The following is a 12146-nucleotide window of genomic DNA, read 5'->3' on the forward strand; positions in this document are numbered from 1 at the left end:
GGATGAATTCTGGAAAGGTTCCTGTTGTTATTGTGCCCCCTTTGAGACCTAAAAAAATACTTTATGAAGTCTTACCTTTTTGTATGCAAATCTGTTTTTATGGTCACGGGGGCGGGCTGCCTGGCGTCCGTTATTCCCCCTCCTGCCGCTGTACGCCGTCCCCCATTGCTCATTTCCATACATGAGGACGCCTTCCTCATGTAACTGTCCTCCTGAAGTTTTGTGCATGCCCAGTGCCACTCTCGCGGGACTGAGCACTGTGCAAAGTGTGAACGCTTTTGAGGTGATTGCGCAGGCGCGAGATTATGGGCGGCGCTGTGATTGTCATCAGCAGCGTCATCCAAGTACCCACCCATAATCTCGTGCCCACGCTTCTCACTCTGCCTCCACCGTTATGCGCAAGCACTGTCCATATGAACCATGTTACCTATTACCATGGGCGCGAGATTATGGGCGGCGCTGTGATTGTCATCAGCAGCGTCATCCAAGTACCTGCCCATAATCTCGTGCCCACGCTTCTCACTCTGCCTCCACTGTTATGTGCAAGCACTGTCCATATGAACCATGTTACCTATTACCATGGGCGCGAGATTATGGGCGGCGCTGTGATTGTCATCAGCAAAGTCATCCAAGTACCCGCCCATAATCTCGTGCAAGCGGTAATAGGTAACATGGTTCATATGGCCAGCACTTGCGCATAACGGTGGAGTCAGAGGGAAAAGTGCGGGCACGAGATTATGGGCGGGTACTTGGTTAACGCTGCTGATGACAATCACAGCGCCGCCCATAATCTCGTGCCTGCGCAATCACCTGAAAAAGCGTTCACATGCGCAAAACTTCGGGAAGACAGTTACATGAGGAAGGCGTCCTTGTGTATGTAAATGAGCAATGGGGGACTGCGTAAAGCGGCAGGAGGGGGAATAACGGACGCCAGACAGCCCGCCCCCGTGACCATAAAAACACATTTGCATACAAAAAGGTAAGACTTCATAAAGTATTTTTGTAGGTCTCAAAGGGGGCACAATAACAACAGGAACCTTTCTAGAAGCAGCCCAGGAGCTGCAGAGGGGAATCTTTTATTTTTATTGTGAAATTTCTGCTGACATGTTCCCTTTAACTGGTAGGGCAGCCAGGATAAAGCAGAGCTGAAGTTGTTGGGAAGCTAGGACCCAGCAGCTCCACAGGCAGGAGACCACTGATCGGTAATAGAAGCCTGCAGATGTCACTCTGCATAGGTTATTGCCACTGCTATCTGCAGGAGAGAGAAGCGCTGATTGCACGGTCTCCTCAGCTTCCTGACTCCCCGCGTGTCTGCAGCAGTGAGAAGCCGCACACGGGGAATCAGAGAACAGCTGCAGAGAAACGCAGGCTCCAGGACTGGGGGGGTCGGCTCTGGGGGAGGGGGGGGTCGCTCTGCTGCAGGGGGATCGCTCTGCTGCAGGGGGTGATTCATACCTCAGCAGCAGTCACAGGAGTAGGTGCGCGGTCGGCTCTGTAATGAATAGAAGGGAGAAACAGCGAGGCGGGGCTACAGTGGGTGGGTGGAGCCCGGGATAAACAGCCTCACGGGCGGGACCCGGGATCAAAGGCTCAGAAGAGGGACTGTCCCGCTGTATCCGGGACGGTTGGGAGGTATGCCTCCAGTCCCTCATAGATATACCTTGAGAGTCATCATCTGGCAAAAGAGGGGTATCTGAGGTGTTGGAGAAAAGAGTGACTGGTTGTGAAAATCTGGACATGGAGGGGGTAGCAGATAGGCTGGAATCTTCTGCGGGTCTCTGTGTCTGTGAGGAGTCACTGTGCTGTTCCTTGTTTTTTGTATCTTGGATTGTCATGGAGTGAGCTTCCTGCCTTAGCTGTTGTAATGCCTGGCTCCCTGCTGGGCCTTGTAGGCCTTCTCCCTCCATGTGTCCTGCCCCCTCCCTCTGCTGTGTGTTGCTGGAAGCTGTGTTTTCCTGTGCCCTCCTCCCCGTCTGCCCGGAGTCTTCTGCTCGTTCAGGGGTGTTATACAGCAGTTATGTCCCAGGTTCCCCTCCTGCTGTGGGGGTCTGGCATCACTCTCCAGAGTTTCCCGCCGAGCCGCCGCTAATGTTACCTGTGTGTGCTTTCCCAGCACCAGGATATAGGAATGCGTCCAGGGGGCCTAGTGTTGAAGCAAGCTGTGAGGAGGGCACCAATCTGTTCAGCGGCTTCTGCTGGGGCTTCCTCACCATCTCTGAAATGTCGGCAGTGAGATCGTAAGTATTTATGACCTCAAATGTAGCTGTGACCACGGGGAGATCTCAGCCAGGCGTCTCACTCCATGAACTTCCGGTCCCGCCCCCGTAAAGTGATCATTTTTATAACATAAAGGGCCCAATTTATGCGGGTGCCACTTGTGATTCATGAAGTAGTGCATGCCTCTTCATGAATCCAGAGTATCTTAACAACTTCCACAAATCTAGTCTGCAGTGTAATTCAATTCTCCCCTCACTATTTTTGTGTGAAATGTCTACAGGTCTGCCTCATCTCCAGAGGTTCTGAGACAAAATCATCACATCTAGACAATAGAGAAAGACAGGTGTGAAGAATATATATTTACAAGCATTTATTAACAAAACAACAAGCTTTGAAATGCAATTATATACAATGCGATATACTTATGAGTTCCTATCTCCAATCTGGGGCTGCGCTTTTTCACAATGGAAACGAAAAAAACCCTCACCGTGGCCCTGATCCACTCTCGCCTTGACTACTGTAACTCTCTATTAATTGGTCTCCCCCTAACTAGACTCTCCCCTCTACAGTCCATCCTTAATGCAGCAGCCAGGGTCACCTACCTGGCCAACCGCTACTCGGATGCCTCCTCTCTGTGCCAGTCATTGCACTGGCTGCCCATATATCACAGGATCCAATTCAAACTGCTTGTTCTCACCCACAAAGCTCTCCACAGTGCAGCACCCCCCCTACATCTCCACCCTCCTCTCTGTCTATCATCCCACCCGTTCTCTACGCTCTGCAAATGACTTTCGACTAACATCCACACTAATTCGAACCTCCCACTCCCGAATCCAAGACTTCTTCCGAGCTGCACCAAACCTCTGGAACGCTCTACCCCAAGAAGTTAGGACAAATCACAACTTACTCAGCTTCAGACGCTCCCTAAAAACGCATCTTTTTAGGGTGGCCTATCACACTCCCTAGCCAAACTAATTTCACCTAATCCCTCTACAACTTCTCAGAACATAACCCCATGTCAAACTCCATGGCACCCAAATGCATCTCAAGGCTCTGGCCAACTGGTCCAGGAAGCCATCATCTATCCCCCATGAGCTGGCTGGATTGTCATTTTAAATAAACACTTGTACCTTGCCCCTCCCCCCATCTCATTGTAGATTATAAGCTCTCACGAGCAGGGTTGCCAATTTTCCTTTTAAATATTGTATCCTCTATAATTGTTACTTGTTTGTATGTTTATGTATATGATGTGTATATGTTCCTCCTGAATTGTAAAGCGCTGCGGAATATGTTGGTGCTATAGAAATAAAGATTATTATTATTTAGTAAATAAAGCAGTGGGCAATCTGAGATTAGTGAATTATCTAAATATAATCCAGTATCAAAACTATTCAAAAATATTCCTGAAGGCTCTCAAAAGGGCTAAAGGCCCCGTTACACGAAGCGATATCGCTAGCAATAGCTGGCGAGCATACCCACCCCATCGTTTGTACGTCACAGGCAAATCGCTGCCCGTGGCGCACAATATCGTTAGTCCCAGTCACACGTACTTACCTGCCTAGCGACGTCGCCGTGGCCAGCGAACCGCCTCCTTTCTAAGGGGGCGGTTTGTGCGGCATCACAGCAACGTCACATGGCAGGCGGCCAATAGAAGCAGAGGGGCGGAGAACAGCCGAAAGAAACTGACGCCCACCTCGTTGCCGGAGAACGCAGGTAAGCTGTTGTTCGTCGTTCCCGGGGTGTCGCACGTAGTGATGTGTGCTGCCTCAGGAACGATGAACAACCTGCGGCCAGAAGGAGGAACGACATTTTGAAAATGAACGACGTGTCAACGATCAACGATAAGGTGAGTATTTTTGATCGTTAATACTCGCTCTGAACTGTTACACGCAACGATGTCGCTAACGACGCCGGATGTGCGTCACGAATTCTGTGACCCCAACGACATATCGTTAGATATGTGGTTGCGTGTAATGCGGCCTTAACAGTGTGCCAGCTAAGAAAGAAAATGAATATTCACTGCTCCCCACACCATAATCTTGCCCACCTCTAGGCAGTGAAGCCAGCGCCAACCAAGAGGTCGGCGGTATTATTTGCGTGGGGAGCCGTGAATATTCATTCTCTTTAATATCAGGTACACATGATCACCCAGTCGCCGGCTTACTGCTGTGACTGGGCGATCACGTGTGTCTATTAAAGAATGAATATTCACTGCTCCCGAAGCCCATAATCCCGGCTGTGGGGAGCAGTGAATATTCTGGCAGCTTACATCTGCGTGTAACTGGGGGCACATGGCAGTAATGTCATGCACTGCGCTGTTTACATGATGAAGTCACTTGCCGGCACCAGAAGAGAACACCGTGCACAGGGAGAGCGGAAGGATGGTGAGTATAATCATTTATTTTCTTATGTGTGCAGCGTGATGGGGAAATATATAGAAGAATGGGCCCAAGATGACATATATACGAGTATGGGAGACACATATACCTGGAAGGGGCCAAGAATAGGGGATACTAGTACGGAATTGGGGGATTTTCTCCCCGTAACAGTGTCAGCAGCAGATCCTACCCATAACAGTGCTTCATGACCACATTTTTTCCCTATATTCCTCTTTAAAAACCTAGGTGTGTCTTATGGTCTAAAAAATATAATAATTTCTAAAAAGAAAGAAAATGGTTCTTTCCCTCACAAATTCTTACTTAAGGAACTGTAGCCGATTTTAGGATAAAACCCTTTGTACTATGGTACATCATGATGGCTTCTCCCGTGTGACTCATCTGACAACAGTACCTGATTAAGGCTAAGACCGCACTTTGCGTTCCCCTACATGCAGTTTAGAACGCACATTTTTGCCTTAATTGATTTGACCAAAGTTGCCTTTTTCAGAAATTTAGCGCTGAAAACGCATGCGTATTTACCACGTTTTAGATGCGTTTTCAGCGCTTTTTACCTGCTTTTTGACCTGCGTTTTGACAGATGCGTTTTGGACATCAAGACAATGGTAAATAAAGTTTAGACAGTCAAACTGAATGAAAAAAAGAGAAAAAAAAAACAAAACACATATTTTGTGAATTAATAAAGAAAATAGTTATATTTAATGAAATTATAGCGGTTTCATAATAATTTGTTAAAATAGCAATAAACTTAAACTTTTCTTTAATTTAATTGTCGGACTATGTATGTGTCTAAATGGACATATTAATCCCTTAATTTGATGTCAGAAAAGCATGCGTTTTTGCAGTCCAAAACGCAGTGTTTCTGCCGCTAAAAAGCAGGTAAAACGCAGGTATTATTATTATTTATTATTATAGCGCCATTTATTCCATGGCGCTTTACAAGTGAAAGAGGGTATACGTACAACAATCATTAACAGTACAAAACAGACTGGTATAGGAGGAGAGAGGACCCTGCCCGCGAGGGCTCACAGTCTACAGGGTATTTTGACGTTTGTTGCTTTTTGCTACTTCTCATTGACTTCAATGTTAGCAAAACGCTGCAGAAATGGCAAAAACAACTGACATGCTGCTTCTTTGAACGCATTGTTTTTGCCACAAAATATGCAAATTAAACGCAGCATTTTAAAACGCAAAGTGCGGTCAGGAAATCAGCATTTTCCATAGACTACAATGGAAAACCAAAACGCATGAAAACGCTGCAGAAATGCAGGTAAAAACGCAAAGTGCGGTCTTAGCCTAATGGTAAAAACATTTGGCAAATTTTGAAAGCAAAAATGGCTGCTCCGCTCTGTTGGTTTTCTGATGTCGGCAAAACTTGATTTACCAGTTATACATTTCAATTATTCACAGCATGAAAAAGGTTCCTTCCCTTTGCGGCTTCTTCACATGTTTAACCCCTTAACGACCCTTGACGTACTGGGTACGTCATGGTGACATGGTGCTAAACGACCCATGACGTACCCAGTACGTCATGGAAAAATCGCGGCCCCGGAGCCCCGGTGAGTGCAATCGGTACACACAAACCTTAGATTCGGGAAGGAGGGGACCTCTGCCTGATCTCAGGAGGGGTGGTGTTTCCTCCCCGGACCTTCGGAGGCTGTGATTGGCTGACGAACACCGCTCAGCCAAATCACAGCCACTGTAATGCTTCAACCATTGAAAATGCCTGAAACATTGAAATCCAGCCATATCAGTGCAGCTGTAGCACTGATTATTGGCTGGAGCTGGGTGATCGCTGCTTCATCCGCCCCCAGCTCTGATTGGAGAGATCGGCCTTGTGACCGATCTCTCTAGTCACCGTGGATCTGCGGCCGGTGACCACTCCCCTCCGCTTTACTCCATCCGTGGAAGCCGAGGGGAGCAATCCCTGCAAGTGCCCTGGTAAGCCCCTGCCCCCGATCCGCTGCAACCAACTCCGATCCACCGCCGATCTCCTCTATCTGCCACCGCTCTCTCCCATCAGCCGCTGCCCCCCTCCGTGAGCTGCTGCCCGCTCTTTCACATCCTCATCTGCTGCCCTCTCCACCATCTCCCACACTGTGCAATCTGCTGCCCGCCATCTCACCTCCGCGATCTGCTGCCCGCTGTCCGCCATCTCACCTCCGCGATGTGCTGCCCAACTCCCCCATTTCACCTTCACGATGTGCTGCCCGCTTCCCCCACCTCACCTCCGCGATGTGCTGCCCGCCTTCCCCATCTCACCTCCGCGATGTGCTGCCCGCCTCCCCCATCTCACCTCCGCGATGTGCTGCCCGCCTCCCCCATCTCACCTCCGCGATGTGCTGCCCGCCTCCCCCATCTCACCTCCGCGATGTGCTGCCCGCCTCCCCCATCTCACCTCCGCGATGTGCTGCCCGCCTCCCCCATCTCACCTCAGCGATGTGCTGCCCGCCATCTCACCTCCGCGATCTGCTGCCCGCTGTCCTCAATCTCACCTCCGCGATGTGCTGCCCTCTCCCCCATCTCACTTTCCCGATCTGCTGCCACCTCCCCTATCTCACCTCCGATGTGCTGCCCACTGTCCGCCATCTCACCTTTGCGATCTGCTGCCCCCTCCCCCATCTCACCTTCCCGATCTGCTGCCCCCTCCCCATCTCACCTTCCCGATCTGCTGCACGCTGTCTGACATCTCACCTTCCCGATCTGCTGCCCGCCTCCCCATCTCAACTCTGCGATCTGCTGCCCCCTCCCCATCTCACCTTCCCGATCTGCTGCCCGCTGTCTGCCATCTCACCTCCGCGATCTGCTGCCCGCCATCTCACCTTCCCGATCTGCTGCCTCCTCCCCATCTCACCCTCCCCATCATCAGCTGCTGCGCCCCTCCCTGATATGCTGCCCCTTCTCTCACCCTCCCTGATTTGCTGCCTGCTCTCCCATCCTCTTTATCTGAAGTCCCTTCCCCCACCTCTCACACTCCCCGATCTGCCCCCTCCACAACCTCTCACCCTGATCTGCTGCCCACCCTCTCCCATCCTCCACCGCTCTTTCATCTGCCGTGCCCTCTCCCATCCTCCGCCGCGCCCTCTCCCATCCTCATTCCATCTTTTTATTCACCCACCTAGTTCCCCCCTTTTTGTAGCACATCCGTGCGTGCGTCCTGATTTATTTTCTGTAAACTAAGAAACACAAATAAACTTAGTTTAGGGCCAGTAAAATTATATTGTAGTAATCGTCAACTGCAGTATTTTTTACAGAATATTGTAAGGGTCAGCCCAGTGCCACACGTGAGAGTGATGCACGAGTCTCACATTGCATCATCCGGCACGGTCGCTCTCTTCCAGACAGGAGTGTGTGGCTGTGCCGGATGATGCGATGTGAGATTCGTGCATCACTCTCACGTGTGGCACTTGCCATAGTGTCAGTTGCAGGCGCTCATTACTTTATTATTTTTTTTTTTACTGACGTCCGAATTTTTTCTTTCGCCAAACTAATTTTTTGTATGGGGAAGGGGGGGGTCTAGTTTCCAAAATGGGGTCACATGTGGGGGAGCTCCCTTGTTTAGGCATCTCAGTGGGGTCTCCAAACGCAACATGGGGGCCGCTAATAATTCCAACCAATCTTGCTGTGAAATGGCGCTCCTTCTCTTCTGAGCCCCGCTGTGCGCCCAAACAATTGATTTCCACCACATATGAGGTATCTGTGTACTCAGGAGAAATTGCACAATACGTTTCATGGTGCATTTTTTCCTGATACCCTTGTGAAAAAAAAGCTACCTGTTTGAAAAAACGATTTTGTGGTAAAAAAAAATATATATAATTTTCACGGCTGAACATTACAAACGTTTGTGAAGCCTCCAGGGGTTCAAATTGCTCATTAAACAGCTAGATAAATTCCATGAGGGCTCTAGTTTCGAAAATGGGGTCACTTGTGGGGGAGTTTCATTGTTTAGGCACCTCGGGGTCTTCAAACCCGACATGGCGTCCGCTGAGTGCAGCTAATTTTGCACTCAAAAATTCAAATGGCGCACCTTGCCTTCCGAGCCCTGCCATATACCCAAACATTTGATTTCCACCACATATGAGGTATCTGCGTACTCAGGAGAAAATGCACGATACATTTTATAGTGCATTTTTCCTGATACCCTTGTGAAAATGCTAACTTTTATGGCTAACAAAATAAAAAAAGGGTTAATAAACTTCTTGGATGTGATTTTGAGCAGAGTGAGGGGTGCAGATTTTAGAATGGGTCACTTTTGGGTATTTTCTGTCGCCCAGGTATTGCAAATCACTCTAAATGTGATGTGGTACCTAAAAAATCTTTTTTTGTAAATTTTGCTGGAAAAATGAGAAATTGCTGATCAACTTTGAACCCTTCTAACTTCCTAATGAAAAAAAATGTTGTTTCAAAAATTGCGTTGGTGTAAAGTAGACAAGTGGGAAATGTTATTTAGTAACTATTTTGTGTGACATATCTCTCAGATTTATGGGCATAAAATTTCAAATTTTGAAAATTGAGAAATTTTCAAAATTTTCGCCAAATTTCCACAAATAAACGCAAAACATATCGGCCTAAATTTACCACTGACATGAAGTACAATATGACACAAAAAAACAATGTCAGAATCACCAGGATCCGTTGAAGCGTTCCAGTTATAACCTGTCAAAGTGACACTGGTAAAAATTGCAAAAAATGGCCGGGTCTTTAAGGTGAAAACAGGCTGGGGGCTGAAGGGGTTAACAAGATGTGATTTCTGTAAATTACATTTTCCACATTCAGAACATAAAAATGGTTTATTTTGTGTGATTTTTTTGATGGTGAATAAGACCTGATTTCCTAGTAAAACATTTCCCACATTCTGGACATGAAAACAGCTTCTCCCCTGTGTGAAATCTTTGATGCACAACAAGATTTGATTTCTGAATAAAACATTTCCCACACTCTGAACATGAAAATGGCTTCTCCCCTGTATGAGATCTTTGATGCCTAGTAAGATCTGATTTGAAATTAAAACATTTCCCACACTCTGAACATGAAAACAGCTTCTCCCCTGTGTGAAATCTTTGATGCACAACAAGAGTTGATTTCTGAATAAAACATTTCCCACACTCTGAACATGAAAATGGCTTCTCCCCTGTATGAGATCTTTGATGCCTAGTAAGATCTGATTTGAAATTATAACATTTCCCACATTCTGAACATGAAAATGGCTTCTCCCCTGTATGAGATCTTTGATGCCTAGTAAGATCTGATTTGAAATTATAACATTTCCCACATTCTGAACATGAAAATGGCTTCTCCTCTGTGTGACATATTTGATGCCTAACAAGATCTGATTTGACATTAAAACATTTCCCACACTCTGAACATGAAAATGGCTTCTCTCCTATGTGACGTTTTCCATGGTCAACAAGATGTGATTTCTGAAAAAAACATTTCCCACACTCTGAACATGAAAATGGCTTCTTCCCTGTGTGATATCTTTGATGCACAACAAGATCCGATTTCCGAATAAAACATTTCCCACACTCTGAACATGAAAATGGCTTCTTCCCTGTGTGATATCTTTGATGCACAACAAGATCCGATTTCCGAATAAAACATTTCCCACACTCTGAACATGAAAATGGCTTCTCTCCTATGTGACGTTTTCCATGGTCAACAAGATTTGATTTCCTAGTAAAACTTTTACCACATTCCAAGCATGAAAATGGCTTCGCCCCTGTGTGAGATCTTTGATGCATAACAAGATTTGATTTCCGAATAAAACATTTCCCACATTTTGAACATGAAAATGGTTTGTCCCTTATAGGAGCCGTTTCATGTTCCACATCCCTTCTGTAACTTTGATTTTGCTTACAATTCTGTGATAAATCGGAATTTTGGACTTGTTTGAAAAGATCTGATGATAAAGCTTTCCGAGGAAGGACTGGAGGTATATCTGGGACACCAGCATGCTCTTTATATGTATCATGTGTGATACTTTCATCATCTGTTTTAAATTCTAAAGATAATAGATTTCCATCTGAGCTCCCAATACAGTCATCTGTTAAAAATAAACACAATGTTATTATTTTTTAATGATATCTTGAAATTACATAAAAATTTTGGGAGGAAAATGAGGGGTGCGTCTTAAAATCCAAATATAGCTTTACCTGGGGGTCCTGTCTGTGCGGCGATCGGGCGTTCGGGTGCCTGTGGCTGCATGCAAGCGACCGGGTACCTGTGCCTGCGTGCGGGTGGCAGCCAGGTGCCTGTGTGCGGGAGGCAGCCGGCACAGACAGGCACCCGGCTGCCGCCCTCACACAGGCACCCGGCTGCCGCCGGCAAGCAGGCACAGGCACCCGACTGCCGCCCACCCGCAGCCACAGGTACCCGGCTGCGTGCACGCAGGTTGTGCGGGCCGCCTGCTGGATGCCATCCTTTGCATTCGGGCGGCTGTGCAGCAGGTTATCCAGTTTGTCTGCGGTCCCAGTTTCAAATGATGGCGCCGGGAGCGGGCGCGTGCGCAGATGGAGCTCTTGGATGAGAGCTCCATCTGCGCACGCGCCGCTCCGGGAGTCAGCGCGTTCGCAGATGGGAGCCCTTGGATGAGAGCTCCATCTGCGCATGCGCCACTCCATGCACCATCATTTGAACCGGGACCGTGGACACGGGGACACTCACCGCACCGGCCTGCTGCACGACTCACCCGCCGACACTACTGCTGCCACCACGGACCCCGCGGCTCTTGCCACCACGGACCCCGCGGCCACTGACCTGCCGCTCCTGCCAGCACAACCTCTGCCTCCTGTGACCCCGCTACACCACCACTGCTGCCCCCTCTGGTAAGAGAAGACCGGAGTATAAGACAGACCCCATTTTTATTTTTTTACCTTTTTTTATGTCTAATTTGGGCTGTGTCTTATAATCCGGTGCATCTTATAAAGCAAAAAATACGGTATGTTTTTTAAAACCATAACATCAGAAATTAAATTAAGAAAAAAATGTATTCTGAATCTGTTGTCCAATTTCGACATCTAAAGGCTGCTTTACACTCTACGATATCGCTAGTGATATTGCTATCACTCGCTGCCCGTGGCGCACAATATCGCTAACACCTCTCACACGTACCTTCCGAGCGCAGTCTGTGTGCAGCGAACAACCTCTTTGTTAAGGGAGGTTCGTGCGCGGTCACAGCGACGTCACACAACAGGCGACCTATAGGGGCGGAGAGCAACCGCATTAACGACACGCCCACCTCGTTGCCGGAGGACGCAGGTAAGCTGTTGTTCGTCGTTCCCGAGGTGTCACACGTAGCGATGTGTGCTGCCTCAAGAACTACAAACAACCTGCGTCAATAATGAGCAACGATCTTTTGAAAATGAACGACAAGTCAACAATCAACAATTAGGTGAGTAATTCTGATCGTTAACGCGCGTTCGTGTCACACGCAACGACGTTGCTAACAATGCCGAATGTGCGTCACAAATTCTGTGACCCCGATGAAATATCGTTAGCGATATCGCTGCGTGTAAAGCCCCCTTTAGAGTTACA

General features: G+C 47.9%; 1 protein-coding gene across 1 annotated transcript in view; it reads right to left on the reverse strand.

Annotated features, from left to right (window-relative positions):
* The window catches only part of LOC142312468 (uncharacterized), a 419059-nt gene that overhangs the window by 139522 nt on the left and 267391 nt on the right, over positions 1-12146 (reverse strand). The window contains exon 7 of the mRNA XM_075351408.1: positions 9475-10072. Within this exon, the coding sequence (XP_075207523.1) occupies positions 9475-10072 (598 nt within the window). The remainder of the gene's footprint in view (positions 1-9474; positions 10073-12146) is intronic.

The sequence above is a fragment of the Anomaloglossus baeobatrachus genome, chromosome 5 (genome assembly GCF_048569485.1).
Source record: "Anomaloglossus baeobatrachus isolate aAnoBae1 chromosome 5, aAnoBae1.hap1, whole genome shotgun sequence".
Classification (NCBI taxonomy): domain Eukaryota; kingdom Metazoa; phylum Chordata; class Amphibia; order Anura; family Aromobatidae; genus Anomaloglossus; species Anomaloglossus baeobatrachus.